The sequence below is a fragment of the Miniopterus natalensis genome, chromosome 8 (assembly GCF_054644295.1).
Source record: "Miniopterus natalensis isolate mMinNat1 chromosome 8, mMinNat1.hap1, whole genome shotgun sequence".
Classification (NCBI taxonomy): Eukaryota; Metazoa; Chordata; class Mammalia; order Chiroptera; family Miniopteridae; genus Miniopterus; species Miniopterus natalensis.
The window spans coordinates 48,442,698-48,459,870 of NC_142088.1; the positions used below are offsets into that span (position 1 = coordinate 48,442,698).

At 34.8% G+C, this 17,173-nt stretch overlaps 1 protein-coding gene across 3 annotated transcripts in view; it reads right to left on the reverse strand.

Annotated features, from left to right (window-relative positions):
• The window catches only part of SLC4A10 (solute carrier family 4 member 10), a 142,112-nt gene that overhangs the window by 59,276 nt on the left and 65,663 nt on the right, over nucleotides 1-17,173 (reverse strand). For all 3 annotated transcript variants that reach the window (XM_087819813.1, XM_016196641.2, XM_087819814.1), the window contains 4 exons: nucleotides 14,025-14,182; nucleotides 10,945-11,032; nucleotides 9,041-9,187; nucleotides 1,998-2,098 (listed from right to left, as the gene is read on the reverse strand). In XM_087819813.1, the coding sequence (XP_087675939.1) occupies nucleotides 1,998-2,098; nucleotides 9,041-9,187; nucleotides 10,945-11,032; nucleotides 14,025-14,182 (494 nt within the window). The remainder of the gene's footprint in view (nucleotides 1-1,997; nucleotides 2,099-9,040; nucleotides 9,188-10,944; nucleotides 11,033-14,024; nucleotides 14,183-17,173) is intronic.

Below are 17,173 nucleotides of genomic sequence, written 5' to 3' on the forward strand. Positions count from 1 at the left end.
ACTAAAAGCTCTTTGTGCTCCATGGAATAAAGATACCATATGAAAATGAATAGGACTATTGGTTAAGTTCCTACATGGAGGTAAAATAAAACCTATTATGTTCCATTATCCTGCCAGTATGCTGAATCTACTTAAATTACGGGGAAATGTTAAACTTTTGTTATTTCTTTTCTAAAAAGGAATATTCATTTGCAATCTAACAATCACCTCAAAAATGACTGTGCTCTTGAGAAACAAATTTACTTTGCCTTAAAAAATGTACATCTTCAGTATAACTGAAGATTTTGACTATTATTTTTAATTTCCCTGCTCTGGCTGACATGCAAACAATAGTAACATACTAGTAACTTTGTGACTATTATGTGAGTGATAGAAAATCACTCTGTTTTCCTAGTGACTACTTCCATCACAGGGATATGAAGTAGGAGAGGCTGAGAGGGTAAATTTCCATTGAAAATAAAAAGGCATTTGAAACTCAAACTCTTGCAGAGAACCTGTGAAATTCATACACAAAAGAATCATCTTAGGTTCCTCCACCTGTGCTTTGTAAAACATATGCATATTTATTTGGGGGATCATTTCTGAATGATCTGTTAACTTGTCAAAGTCACAATTCAAAGTAGGTTTAATTTATTAGTCTAGTCATTCACTTATGATTTATATCCCATCCCATCTAATCCCCAAAAGAATTTGAGGCGGTTATGAAATATTAATCAGTAGTTAATATTTATAGGTTTAATAGCACTTTCTGTTAGACCATTGTACTTATTAGAGCATTCATTAGTCTAAATAGCTCTTATATTACTGTGTAATAAATGTGCTTTTAGCAGCAAAAATCTAAATCCAGAAGTGAGAGGCCATGACAGAGAACAGTGCAAGAGCAGCCCAGAGGCAGGATGTGCACTGGCAACTCCAGGAGAGCAGGTGAGTAACGGCCACTTCCAGCGCGTCAGCGACAGGACCTGTGGAAGAACGCTGGAGAAGCGAGGACACGGGACACTGGTGACCTGGGAGGGTTCAGGAAGCGGTAAGGAAAAACGAACTTCGAAAAAACTCTAAGCTATGTGGCACATCACATCTGAGAAAGAGGAAAATATTGCCACCAAAAATAATAAGACAGCATTTGAAAACATGAAAGCAAACAGAAGAAGTAATAATGCTTCTAATAAAGAGAAAGGAAAAAACTGAACCATCTCAAATTAAGTGGGGAACTTGAGGAAGATGTCACAGGACACTTCCTCAGAGATAAAGGGAGCGAACAGAGGAGAATTAAAACGCAGAGTTGTTAGAAACTGGGCTGTGGGCTTAGGAAACACAGTGAAAACAGTACAGGAAATGGCCTGGAGGGGAAAGGAGCCCCAGTCCTGCAAAGCCCTTGCAGTTGCCTCCAATTATAACGGAGGCTGTGTGCACATATTCTCGGAAGGGAGACCCACCCAAGGGGTTCTGATTTTCTGCTCACACATTGCTTGGAGAGAGACAAGCTGTCAAAAAACCATAAAGAACCATTTTAAGAAATAAATTGAAGCTTTCATCTCGTCAAAAATGTGTGATTAGAAAAATAAATCATATAGCTCTTTCAAATTACAACCGTAAAAATAAAAAATGCTATTATATACATCCTACTTGCATGTAATGAGATAGAGTCTACATGACTGAGTTCTTGGTATTTATTTTTATTTCCATCTTGAACTTGAAGCTTTCGACGGGCTCTTTTGGAAGGGGCAACTGACAGTTTTCTTATTCATTCTAAGAATCTGCGAATGCATTTTATACACAGCAAAATGAAAGACTGGACAAGATAAAATGGAATGGTGCAAACACTTCTGCCTTAATGGTAATGACAATCATTGGTAACTACAGAGAAATAAAATTAATTGGCATTTTTACCCCCCAAAAATAAGTATTCAAAGTATTAAACAAAAAGGTTTCAAAACAGCAATTCCTGATACACAAGAATTTTGTCTTTGAAGCCCCGTACACGTGCTTTCACTAACCTTCCTGTTCGCTGGAGTTCAGGTCCACTGTGTCCTCCGTGGGGCTCTGCTTCCCCATGAGCTGCTGTTCCATTTGGTACAGCAGGAATCTTCCTCTTCTCCTGTTGGAAGTGTTTTTGCCTTAAAGTATCAGGTGCTACTTATAAATAACAAAACCAATTTTCTCCCTTGAGGCAATATGCAGAGTAGCTAAGAACCCAGGCTTTGTTAATTATTTGCTGCATGGCCTCCAGCAACTTATCTAGTTTCCTAATGCTTCATACCCATTAATGTGATCCTGAAAATTAAATGGGGTTTTGGAAATTTATTCATTCTTTCATCTAATACTTATTGAGTGCCTAGGGTGTGCCATTTATTGTAATGGATGCTAGAGATGCAAAGGTGAGCAAGAAATAGCATTCCATTAGTGAAGACAACTACCTGTAATGTCAGGTAGAGATAAAACTATGAAAAAATGGAACTAGAGAAGGGGACAGAGAGACCAGGGCTAGGGTAGGCTGGGGTGAGGAGGTGTTAGTTATGGCAATGTAATATGCCTGGCATAGTTCAACAGTTCAAAAAATATTAACTATTACCATTAGCTATTTTTTAACTTTATTTGCCTCTTTGATTCTGGCTGAGATCTTCCTACCCAAGAAATGATTTATAATATGGTCTTTTCTGACTCATAGAAATCCAAGACTATTGCAAAAGGGAGCTTCTGATTAAGCCAATGACAAATTAACTGAGGTTTATATAAGTGCTGTTTTCCCACCTACTTTAGTCAGTGACAGAGATTTTTGAAAACCATAAAAATCCTAGCTATTGGTGAACTTAGAGCATACCAATATATTCAAAAGTGCCTAAAAGAATAGTTAAAAACAAAACAAAAACAAAAACAAAAATGTAAGTGATGCAATTAAAATTTTTACTTGATTGCCGTTCCAAAATAGTGTAAACATGTAAACATGAAGAACAAAAGTGAATTATCAAAGGATCTGATGTACAAGAGACATTTAGATAAAATAGTACAGGGTTAAAACATGAGAAAAATAGGTTTTGAAATGCACAAAATATAGGAAAGTTTATTGCTTAATATTTTTACCACTTCCCAGAAACATAAGTGAACTGAAGTGAAAAGATGAAAGAAAGGATTTCTGTCAACGAATAAAGGAACTGCCTTTACAGGTAAATGATTAGCGTACATTAGTAAAGGGCTGTAAAAGTGACCCTCACCCCTGGCCAAATGGCTTAGTTGGTTGGAGTGTCATCCCAATACGCCAAGGTTGCAGGTTAGATTCCTAGTCAGGGAACATGCAAGACTCAGCCAATGGATGCAGAGATAAGTGGAACAGCAAATCAACGTTTTCCTCTCTCTCCCTCAAATCAATTAAATTTTTTTTTTAAAAGAGTGATCCTCAATACCCTCACTAACTGATAATCACCTAGGAAAACATATTTAGCTTCCACAAGTCTCACAAACTAAGTGATATTATTTGGTCTTCTGGGAGATTCTCTCTTACTGGATAAGTTAACCCACTGTTTTACAATGGAATGGAAAAGTCTATACACTGATAAGGCAAATGATAAACCATGAAGGGTATGTGCCAGTCTAAAGAGCCAATTTCCTCAAGAAGTGCTCATTTTGTAGTAAGGGGGGTAAAACTGTTTGAAAAGAGAAGTTTGTATGAACAGTACCAATCAACTTTTGTTCAGAAACACACATATTTTGATGTTTTAAAACAAATCAATTGGTAAGCAGACATTTGACTACTCAGATTATACAATTTATTAACTCAATCAACAAATCCTCATTGAGAGTCCATTTGTGTCAGGTACTAGGCCCTGCCACTTTAAGACCAGTGGAGAGATCAGGCTTGCAGAGTTTACATTTGAATGGGGGAAGGCAAACAATAAACAAATAAGTCAATTAACTCTGTAATGTGTTAGAAAGATTAAAAGCTATGGAAAAATTAAAATTTAGAGCAGAGTAAGGGGGTTTTGAGGTACAGGGTGGATAGCTGGGGATGAGGGAGTGGTGATTATAAATATAGTGGTCAGGCAGGATCATTGAGAAAGCGTGATTTGAGAAAAACTTGAAGGAGTCAGGGAGTCATCCACAAGAATAACTGGAGGATATCCAGGCAGAGAGAACAGCCAGTGGGACAGAATTACGGCAGGAGCGTGACTGTAGGGTTTAAAGAACAAGGGGCAAAGAAGCCAATGTGGTTGGAGAGGAGCGAGCAAGGGAGAGAGTGGTAGAAGATGCCTTCTGAGAGGTGAAGGGAGGCCAGATTGTGCAGGTTTACAAGGCCATTGTAAGTATCTGGCTCTTACTCCCAGTGAAATGAGGCACTTGTGCAGGGTTCTGAGGAAAGGAGCAGCATGATCTAACCTGGAGTCACGCTGGCTACTGTGTTGAGAACAGATTCTAGGGGCCACGGGTAGAAACAAGACCATTTAGGAGCCTAGATCAGTAATTGAGGAGCATTATAATGGTAGCTTGAAATGGGGTGGTAGCAATAGCAATAGCAATAGTGAGAAATTGTATAATTCTGGATAAATATTGAAGGCAATGCCAAGAGCATTTCTGGCAGAATGGAAGTCAGATATAAGAGAAAACAGTACATTTTTTGGTTTGATCTACTGTAAATGTGGAATTAGCACAACTGTAAGTGTGGAGTTAGCCCTACCAAGATGGGAAGGTGCAGATGGTACACAATTTTAAAAAAGATCAGTTTCTTATTTACTTCAGAAAGCATTATATTGACTCTTCTAATATGAATGCAAAGATGTATACTGGTATGGAAATGAGATAGTTTACAATTCAGTTCAAATACTATAGGACATGTTAAGTTTTGGATATCTGTAAGACATGCAAGTGGAGACACAGGATAGGCATTTAGATAAATAACTCAAGTTCAGTGTGAAAAATACATTTGGGAGATTTAAAGCTATAAAATTAGAATATATTACCAAGAGAATGAGGATAGATAGAAGAGAGAATGACTAAGGACTGGGTCCTATATCACATCACCATAAAGAAACCAGAGAGAAGAGGAGAAGCCAGAAAAGAAGACCAGGAAGGAGTGAAAACCAAGTCATGTGAACTACAAGGAAAACCAAGAATATGGTGTTTCGGAGCCAAGTAAACAAAGTATATCAAGGAGTTATCAACTCTGTCTAATGCTGCTGATTAATAGGCTAAATAAAATGCAGACTGAGGCTGACCATAAAATTTCACATTGTAGAGATCTTTGGTGACCTTCATGGAAGTAATTTTAGTGAAGTGATGGAGGCAAAAGGCTTATTTGAGTAGGTTTAAGAGAGAATTGGAGGAGAGAAATTGGAGGCAGGAAGGACAGGGAACTCTTCTATGGTATTTGGTTGCAGCGGTAACAATACTGACAATTCTTTTTTTAAGATATGAAAATTAACAATGTTGTATGCTAATAAAAACTATATAATACAGAACAAAAGAACTGATGATATAGCCCGGCCGGGTGTGGCTCAGTGGTTGAGCGTCAGCCTAGGATCTAAGAGATCGTGGTTCGATTCCCAATCAGGGCACATGCTTGGGTTGTGGGTTCGATCCCCAGTCGGGGCCGTGAGGAGGCAGCCGATCAATGACTCTCTCATCACTGATGTTTCTATCTCTCTCTCCCTCTTCCTTCCTCTCTCTGAAATCAATAAAGATATATTAAAAAAAAAAAAAAAAGAATTGATGATATAGAGAAGAAAGAGGAGAACTGGTGGATAATGTCGTTGAGTAGGTGTGAAGAGATGGGATCTACTGCACTTTGGATAATCTATCAATAGTATTATATGGGAGGCAGAGTATGTGGGTGCAGATGCTGGCAGGCAGATAGGTGTGGTGGGGGGAGTCTGGAGAAATTCTCTTTTAATCATTTCATATTTCTTAAGGAAGTAGAAAGCAAGTCAACATCTGAGAGTGAAGGTCAGAAAGGATGTGATGAGGGTTTGAGGTGAGAAAACAGGTGTGAAATGTCATCTAGAGAGAATGATTGAACTAAGGTAGTCTGATGAACTTGCAACATTAAGGGTCCACTTGAGGGATATGGTTCAGAATTATGTGAGATCAGTCAGTGTAATTATATGTTTTCCTTTAACCACATTCAGCTGTACCAAGGCAGGTACAGACTAAAGAGTTGAATTCACACTGGGTTTTAGTTTTGACAAGCAAGTAAATGGCCTGAGAGAAAAGCAAAGAAGTTGAGAGTATACAAAAGGAAGTGATTATAATGACTGATACAAGTTCTAATGATATTTTCAGTGTTATCGCTTGAGGTGACTGGTTGTTCTTCTCTTAACTGAAAGGAAAAAGTACTTAAAATTCCATTATTTATACATGTCAAAAGAATAAAAACGATAGAAATTATCCCACAGGGGAAAATATTATTTGAACAAGTATGAAGTCAGAGTGCTTAATATACTTGAATTTATTTTGCTCCATCTAATAAAACAGCTTCATAGTATGATATTTAATTATAACATACATTAAAAATACTAATGTACAGAACATACAGCATATCTCTAATTCAAACTCATACAAAAGTATGTTGTCTAAAATGATAGCCACTAAAAGTATGTGACTGTTTAAATTTAAGTTAATTAAAGTTTAAAATTCAGCTACTCTGTTGCAATAGGCACATTTCTAGTGCTCAATAGTGGCTTGGCTTTTATATATCACAGATATAGAACATTTCTATTCTTGCAGAAAGTTCTATTGCACATGCTGACTCAGAACGTCAGTACAGAGAAGTTAGGGCGTCTGTTCAAGGTCATACAAAGAGATAATAGCAGAATCCAGGGGTCTTGATTCTTAACTCAATGTTCTTTCTCCTATGGCCTCCCAATATCCAGAATCCAATAAATTCTAATAGAGTCTAATAAAAATAATTTTAAAAATACAGAGCTTCCATGCTTCAACTTGCCTCAATAACATCATTCCTCAAAGGCAAAGTGTTTTCAAAAATGCTTGACTTCAGTTTAATGTTTGAAAAACAAATTGATGTTAAAAAAAAAACACACTAAATGGTATTAAAAAGTGACTTTTAAAGTCTCAATGTATTAATATTTTCATTAAATTTTCCAAATAGTATCTATTCAAGAGTTTCTTAGTACTTCAGGAAGCATTATATTGCCTTTTCTACTATGGTAAGTGCAAAGATGCACACAAATACAAAAATAAGACAATGCATAACCCTTAAAATTACCCCTTAAGTGACTTCTTTTATTTTAGTAGTAGATCAACTGAAACTATGTGGCTGCAGTTATAGGATGACAAAATTATAATTGCTGAGAAAAGAAAATTATCTTTTCAGAATGAAAATATAGAAATGAGACAGATGTCAGCTTATTTTCCTTAAATTGATGGTGAGATTTAAGATGACTTTTTTAAACACTCATGTTTTAGTGGTATAACTGCTCATTTGCACATCTCTGGCTAACCAGGAAAACTTCTATGTCCAGGGGTGGGTCAATTAGGCCATCTGGACTCCACAGGGACAAGAGCCAAAAACAAGGCTGACTAGATGACAACTGGGACAATTGTAGGGTGCAGATTCAGTAGAAATAGAGGTGGCACTATGAGGAGTGGGCTTAACAAACATTTGGCCACCACTCTCAACAAAGTCATGCCTACAATAAGAAAATTACCCCAAATAATAGCAACAATCTTTTTTTCTATCTTTCGGGATTATATGTATAATATAAATGAGTAAATGCACAGTAGGTTTTTATAGGCAGAATTTTTATAATTTTTATGCCATACACTCACGCCAAGGTAATATAAACATAAGAATTTTAATTTAAAAATTTCCTAATCATTAATATGATTAGCAGTAATAAGAAGTTTTCTATGTAATAAGATTAAACCATACCTTTGAATTTTCCTAATACTTGCTAACTTTAAAGTGATGCATCAGAATATAGGAAGACAGTAATGGACTTTTTCTTAAGCCATATTTTACATCTTTATTAAAAATTTAATTTTTCTCCAGTATAATATGTTTTAAGGTGGGTCTAAAGTCTTTCCAGAGGTATGGGCCTGTTTAATTTAGTAGCATATCATCAATACACCGAATTTCTCAGTGAGGAGTGTTGGATAAGATCAAGGAAGACTTTGTAACTTCATGGCTCTGCCTTCTTAGGGGTTAAATAGATTCTGGTACCAATTCCATGCGGAGGGAAGAAAGGATTCCCAGCACCACCAGGCAATACTCCAGACACCAGCTGGGTGTCCTACAATTCAACGCGATTCTGACACTATCTCCCCACAGATAGCATCAGATACCACAGGCCCAGGGCTCAGTCCTGCAAGACCGCCCTCTCAGCCCCACTCCCACTTCAGATGCCAGTGACAAGCTCAGGTTTCCAAGATCCTGTCTTTGGGTTTCAACTAATTTGACAGAGCAGCTCACAGAACTCAGAGAAACATTTTACTTACTAGAATACCAGTTTATCATAAAAGGATATAACTCAGGAACAGCCTATGTTGGAGATGCATACACCAACATACAGGGAAAGGGCAGAGAGCTTCCATGTCCTCAGCGGGTGCACAACCCTCCTCAATCTCCATGTGCTCACCAACCTTGAAGCTCTCTGAACCCCACTGGGGTTTTATGGGGGCTTCATTACATAGGCATAATCGATTAAACAATTGGCCATTGGTGATTGAACTCAATTTCCAGCCCCTCTCCCCTCCCTGGAGGGGAGAGGGTGAAACTTTAAAGTTCCAACCTTCTAATCACACGGCTGGCTTCACTGGCAATCAGCCCCATCCTTAAGTGAGTTCCAAAACCCACCTCAACATAACAAAAGACATTTTTGTTGCTCTCATTATAGGAAATTCCAAAGGTTCTAGGAGCTCTGTGCCAGAAACAGGAGGAACACCAAATACATATTTCTTATTATCGAGCACAATATCACAGAGGTTGTAATTTAAATCATTTCAATCCTTTTGATGGGTTATACTAGTTTGGTAGATTATTTAAAAGACAAGAAAAACTGGGATTTTTAACAGTATTTTCAAATATACATACCTGGGAAGGAACATTTTTTGGAGGCTCTATACGAATGCTCGGATCCCACTCTCCAGGAGGGAGAACAGTAACCTGATCCAGGAATTCATCGATTCCTGATACCAAGTCATTACGATCTTTAGCTTTGTAAGCAACATCATGAAATACCTATAGAAGGAAAAGAAATCTCATTTATAGGTTTTAAAAATATATAAAACCTTAATGTGTTCAGTGTTTTCCATTTCCCAGTGAGATTATACAATTTGAAGAAATAGGAGTTTTTAATGTAAAATATTATAATTTCATTTAATATATGACTGTCCACAGATATATATTTTTCTCAGAATGCTAGAATGAATGTTGAAATTTCTGGAAGCAAGAGTAAGAGAAAAGGAAAGGGGGATGGAAGTGATAGGGCCAAAATTCTGCCACCCTGAAGCTGCTTTTGGGGGATATTGATTTTAAGATATTTATTAAGAAACAAATGACTCAGAAAGAAACTCTGATCCTTCCCTGCTTCCTGCTCAAGAGATTCAGAGAGAAACTATGTCAGGAAGATCTTAGGAGGTTGCCTTAGCCTAATTTGAATTAAGTATGGCCCCCCAAAATATGAGAAAATGCATTACCCAGTTTGTATAATTTTTAATCACCCAGTTTGTATAATTTTTTTATGGCAGTCATAGGAAGCTAATACACTCCATAAGTTGGCTTTTCTGAAATTGATGAAAAATATGTTTCTTCTAGCTTTTGGTTTCCTATGTGTAAATATCAAAAACAAATTGATATAAAACTATAAAGCAGAAATTGAACAGATACAATAGAATAATTCCTATCAACTCCCCAAACACAAGTTCAATTTTTCAGATTTCATAAGTCTAGGAAAAGTTATACACAATATTAATTTGCTCTTTTTAGAGATTTTAAAGTATCTGAAGTCATAAAGTCAGTAAAAACATCATTAAATTATTTAGATGAGATTCTAAAATTGCATAATCCCATTCATTATTTACTACTAAATTTTCAATTTATGGCCCTTCTGTGATCTTTTGCATCTGTTCTTCTTTAGTAATAAGAACAATAAAACAATAAAAATAAATTTCCATAAGGTGTTGGGGAATATAAGAAACCAGTTACATGACACTACATTTTATTTTCTTATTTTTATGATCTTACATTTTTAAAATATACAGCTCTTTGAGAAGCTGATGAAAGTTTTTTTTTCAGTCCATAAAATCTATATACAATTTTTTTATAAAGACAAATTCATGTGCTGTATCACAGAGATCACAGGCCCCATGAAATCCATCTATAGTTCTTTTAATGGTTCAAACACTCCCAGGTTCAGAACAACTACATACAAGCCTTTGTAAAGAAAGTTGATAGATATTGCATGGTTTTTATTGTCATGTATACTATTCAGATAAACTGTCACTGTTTTTTCTTGAGACTTTACAGTTATTTTACTCACTCCCTGTGATTGCATGCAACTCTGAACATACTAAAAGCCAATGCAACATACTCTTCCAATGGGTGAATTGTGTGCCATGGGACTTTTATCTCAATAAAGTTGTTAAAATTTTTTTCCAAAAAAATCACTTTGCCCAAAACAAGATAGGCAATCATAGTTATAATGCTGCTTTCTCTGAAAACACATATAATGTAAGGGGAATATTAATAAATATATTCTAAATGTCGCTAACAAATTATTTTTTAGAATATGAGGTTTTAAAGCATTATATTTTTATGTGTGAATTTATTACCCCTTTTAAACAAATTTTTCCAAAGGAAATTTTACAGTGAAAACGTAGAAGGGGACTCAATACAGAGAAATCTAATTCACAGTAAATTGTCATGAATACACAGGAACTCCAAAAGTTAGGTGTACCTAGTGGAAAAAAAGGTTCCCAATGAACTTGGATAAATACCTCATCCGTCATTAGGGTTGCAATTGATCTGCCAATCTCATGGTACTGTTGACCCTTTCCCAGGGGTCCCAGAAGAATGAACAAAAATCTGTAATTGAGAAGAAAATAAAACAAATGTTTTATAGTAGAAATACAAAAATTATTTTAGTAGTTCAGAATCACTCATCTCAAAGAATTACTGAATATGGGGATTGCTATGTAAAATATTTCTGTATTTTTTCCACATTTTATTATTATTTTGAAACATTTTATAATGCTTGACCTCTTATGCTTTAGATTTTTAAGCATTGGGAATCTGTGGTTATTTTGATCTCAGAGTTACTGGTAGGACCTACACAGTTGTTAGTGAGAATTTTAAGGATTCTATAGTTCTTAGAGGAGTAAGGTGACAAATGAAAAATCTTATTAAAACTTTCTGAATTGTTAAAAAGAGAATTCACTAATAAGCAAATTGTAGAATGGGGTAAAAGGGAGGAAAGGTAATACAGCTGTATAAACAAAGAAAGAACACATGGTCAAAAAACAATAGGTGCATATAAAATGTACATCAAATACCAAAAAAAAAATTGCTGTCAGGAATCAAAAACCAGTTAGGCAGAAAAAAAGGGGAGTTAAAGATCTATTCATTCCAATGTTGGAGGAATAAAAATACCAGGTGAACTGTGATATTCCATCTAAATAGGTTGAAGGTCTGGCAAACTCATAGTCACAACTGGAGATTTTTAAGAAATCAATACGTGCTCTAACTTTGCAGGACTGGTGATTGTCCTGCCTCTGAAAAGGTCAGTACTATGAGGAAATTGTGAAAATTTTAAATGCCCTATATTCTGCAATATAACTCTACAATATTCATTTGTTAAATGGTTTATGCTCAAATATGAAGACTGATAGCTTTGTAAGGTATATGAAAATAGATACTATAATTCTACCCTTCATTTACTTATAAACTTTAGCAATTGTACATGTTTTTACATGAAGCATATATTATACAGTCCTATATAAGGTCTGAAATTAAGTTTCTGTGTCAGTTGAAACTGAATCCAAGTCCATTTCTACTATACAGAAACATACACTATACATTTAAAAGTGGAAGAGTTTAATGTGGTGGCAGATGCTTTATCAACTATAATACTTTAAAGAAATTTCCTAACCTATGTATGTGTTGTTATTTTTCAGGTTTCCATTTCATGGGCTATTTACAGAGTCCTAAAAGATTATTTTCTCACATCTTTGCTGTGTTGCTCTTATAGTCGTGGTGAGCCCTTCTGTCCTAAGAAAGGATATTTGGGAACCTCCCATGGCTTTCTTTGTTCTATTCGTCTAACAAATCTATTTTTCCCTTTCCTAACCAGTTAAGTCTTTCTAGTTTCTCCCTATACAGTGGCTCTACCAAGCCCCTAATTTCCCCTCCATTGTTCTCTGCACATATTTTGCTATCTCAGTATGAAATGAGGTCACCTAAACCTTGACAGTTTTCAAAGTGAGGGTGCATAACCCCATTATGACTTCACTCCTGGGAATTTTTCTTTTCTCTCCTTTGAAAGACAGGAATTCTCATGGTCACAAACAGCCATCATCTACTCAGAGTTCATCAGACACTACCCTAAATGGTGGAACAGCCATCATCTACTCAGAGTTCATCAGACACCACCCTAAATGGTGGAACAGCCATCATCTACTCAGAGTTCATCAGACACTACCCTAAATGGTGGAACAAGAATGCATGGCTTGGAAAACTAATAAGGAATTCTAAACTACTAAAATAATACCTCTGCAATTAGTAACTTTGACATCTTAAATCTAACCCCCAAATTCATAGAAACTCTGAATAGGTTACAGAATAGTGTGTAGAAAAATTAGCTTTAATCATAGTCAGGTGCCATTAATGTGCTCAGTTCATTCTTCCCCTTTTTCAGTAAAAGTTGGTAAGTATCAGAAGTCTCAGTTGCCCCCTAAAAGGATGAACTTCTTTCTGTAACCTGAATGGTAAGCAGGTTCCTTCTTTAAACCAGATTCAGGCACAGGTATTCAAACACTGAATCCCATTCCAGTTAGCTGAGCTCTTACAAAATGGGGCCTCTCCTGACAAAACTATTCCATATTTTGGGGATGTCTTATCCATAATCAAAGCGCAGAGTGATGTAATCTGCTGTGCTTTGAGTTAAGGCCAAATGTTCAGCGAGAAAACACTCTATAAACCCAGATGCCACAGCACCTGAACCTTACGTCATCTTGCCTTGGCTGAGGTATGTGATGTTTGGAAGAGGAGGCGCACTAACAGCATCTGAAAAGCACATCAAACAACAGGCGCCCGCCATGGAAAGGCGGGGCCCAGAGAGAGATGCTTCGCTATGAGCAGAGGACCACAGTGAAAGGCTGTCTTTATACAGAAATCACATGTGATGGAGGGAGACAGGAAGGAAAACAAGGTTCCCGGTGAACTGTTAGGAACCTAATGTTCTGAAGTCAATTATTTTTTTCTGCACATTTTTGCCTGTGGACAGTCTTATACCTATAAAATAGAGATAAATTATAAATAATTATAATTCAACTTATACTATCCCTAAGTTGTTAGTTTATGCATAATTCAATGAGAAACAAGTTCTGATAAGCAAATTAAGTTTGTGCTTTTGATTTGGATTCAACCACAGGACCATGATGCACATTAGCTAAGCAGGAACTAGCCTAACAGTGGCACTTACATGTACTTTGGAGGCCTACTCATTCAAGCATAAACCAAGCTTGAAACTTTGATTTTTTTTGTGTTTGACCACAGTCATATACAGGATTCTCTTTAGCCCATACTTAAATGCAATCTTTAAGAAAAGCCTAACACTTTATCACTTTTTACCAAACATAAAAGTTTAAGAGGAAGGAGGAAAGAACTGGGTAAGTTTTAAAGAATTTTTCCCCTCCTCCACCACAAGAAAAAAACAAATTTCATGAATTCGTTTCTAGAAAAAATTCTCAGAGTAAATTATATTTACTCCTTGTTTTTGTTTTATTTGTTTGGTTGTTGTCACACACACACACACAAAATGGTTTAAGAAAAATGCAAGAGATGGTGTTATACTTTTTACCTGGTTGGGATCGGGACTTCAGCCAGTCCTTGCAGCAATACAGCTGGAGACAACCTGACAAATGCAACTACAGTTCGATCCAAAAACTCCAGCTCCCCAACTAAGATGTTTGAAGCTTCAGCACCTGGAGGAATCTTTTTCATAAAATGCAGATCAACCTGCAAGCACCACAAAGTAAAATAAGATAAATCAAAATTGGAAAAATTTGCTAAATTATGTCCTAGTACTGTGCTTCACATATGGTAATCCATCAATAAATAGAGTTTAGATTTTTTTCAATAGTTAAACATGCCTTTTGCCCTTTAAGAATAACTTTTTCCCTTTACCTGTGTATTTTTCTAACTTGTCATCAATAAGCTGAATACTCTAATTTCTCTATCCAGTATCTTTAAAAGAAATTTCCTCAGTATCTGTAATCTTAAAATTTTCAGGGAGAAGAGAGCATGTGCTTAATTAAATTAACATGCTTAAGTCATAATTTAATTAGTATTTTCCAATAGACTTAAATATTTTTAGGTTGCATTATCTAAATTTTGTGCACAATACATTTTAATTAATTCTCAAAATATGCCTATTTCAAAAAATATATACACGTTTCTCCTTGTAGTGGTAATTGTGACTCTAGTCTTCATCTTTATCCTACATCCTTCCCATTCTATACTTAGCCTGATCATTCTTCAATTTTAATTTCTCATCGGAGAATTTAAATCTGGCAGAGTAAAGAAAACAAGAATAAAAGCATTAACATTTGGGGTGGCTGAAGAGCCGTAGTTGAATTTCTGATATGAGATGTCTGTGACTGAAATGAATGCACACAAGACAAAAGTGATCATTAACAAGAAGAAATGCTTAGAGTAAAGGGTGAAGTCTGAAAAATGAATGTAAACTGTTCTTAAGAGTAAATATTAATTTTATGCACAGGGCCTCAGTGCAAACCAAGCGGTGACTGTAAAGTCAATTTTACAAGGTCTATTTCTTGTTTCTAATTCATCTGAGTTGCTTTTTATGGAAATCACTTTGTAGGGAGAATAAGATTTTTATCTGCTCTAGTAATTGGTTTCATGCTCTGGTGTTATGAAATGGGGCCCAAAATCAAAGTGGAAATAGCCGAGAGAGAGAAAAAAAAGAGCTCTGGCAAATATAGGTGAGGCAGATATATATATATTTTTTAGGACATATAGTTCTTTTGCAAGTTTAATGATTTGAGAATAGTTTTTTCAAGAAGTTTAAAATGAAAAAAATTAAAACTTTTAGGAATACCTTTGAAAGTCCATAGCCAGACTTTAGTGATTACATTAAATATGTTGCTTTCTGAAATCAAGACCTCAGCACAGCTATTTAGAAGGTTTATAACTACTAAATTTATGTGTAAAACAAGGATGTCACAAAACATAAAATTCATTATATGGAGTATACATTTTATCCTAAGGATTAAATATAAAAATACTCTGCAGTACTCCACTTAAAATATCAAATAGAACCAATGTTCTATTTTAAAGGGGAAAAATTTAATAAAGCAAAAGTTCCTATAAAAATTATAATATTAAAAATTCCAAAGTTCTAATCTATAAATATATTTCCAAATATAAATTGTAAACTCATAAACCATATACATTAGGATATTATATGGTAAATATTTTCCATTTATAGAATCTAACTTTTTAATTTATAGACATAAAATTATTTATTTACCTTACTATTAGGAGGCTATATTTCATGGGAATTATTAGCATATTTTTGTAGTTATTTTTCTAGCTAGGGGATATAAATACATTGAAAATGTCTTCAACTATTAATGCTTTATCATTTCATTATGTAAATTTTCAAGAAGGCAACAAAAGATTACTATACACTATTAGCCCAAAGTCTTTCAAAGCTTAGAAGATTAAACAATTAAGTTTTCCCCCAATGGAAATAACAATTATACAATGTTAATACACTGGAACAAAATTTAAAATAAGAAAATAGCTGTATAAGAAAATCTATAATTGATAAATATTGATAATACCTATCATAACTTTAATGAAAAGTCTAAATTCCAACTGAAAAACTTTCTATAAACTCATTTGTTGCTTGAAAAATGCCATAGTCTTCACTATTGAAGTCTGTGCCTCAGGCAGGTGGCAGTTATACAAACAACTTCCTTAAGATGCAATTTAATTAAATCAAGAAGTACATAGTATGCTAAGATAGTTTAATTTTATAAAAGGAAATATATGGTCCTTACACATGATTTTATTTTTGCATTACATAATACCTAATATATCATTACTTGACATCTGTAATTTAGAAAAAAAACACATTAAATATACAGAATTTTATTTTAGGATTAGCAAATTTATCTTTTTATTTTAAATTTAATAAATTATAGTTAACATATATCTGGAGTAGCCATTATACTATACTCATTACATTATATTATTCTTGAAGTAGTTATATACTTGAGGGGGTAACAGATTAATTATATATTATCTAGTTATATTATTATATTGCAATTATATATTATATTATTCCTGGGGCAACCCTATATTTTTGTATTTGTGTTAATATATAATTCATTAAAAAACCTTACTTAGTACTATAACTATCTTTTAATACATAAGGTCACGTTTTAGGACACACTTAAGGACCACAATTTACCTGTAATAAAATTACAAATACCTAAAAGACCTCTGAGGAAGGAATTAGGTTGAATACATCCCTAAGACAATCCTCAAGTAGATTAAAACACTTGGAATGAACATAAAGAATCCTGGAATTTTGTTTTCCTCTGAATAGGACCATAAAGAAATCAAGGTATACTCTGATGCATCTGGATTTACAGCCCTGTTTCTGGGTTCTCCAGACCTTTATGCTAAGAAGAGAAAGATGCTTCATTCTGGGCATTTGGTGTGTAAGCTGTCGGGGAGAAATAGTTATATTTCTAGGGAACAAGGTTGGGCAGAAGATCACAGTGGAACTGAATTTTATAACAGTTTGAAAGGGTTATATCTTTAAAAAAAAAAAAAAAGTTAAAAGGTAATTTAGTTGAAAAGATGTTTTTGATATATGCCCATGTTGTACTGTTAATGCCTGCGTAAATAAATAAGCAATTTCTTATGTCAGTGCTTTTATTTATTTATTTAATCCTTACCCAAAGATATGTTTTT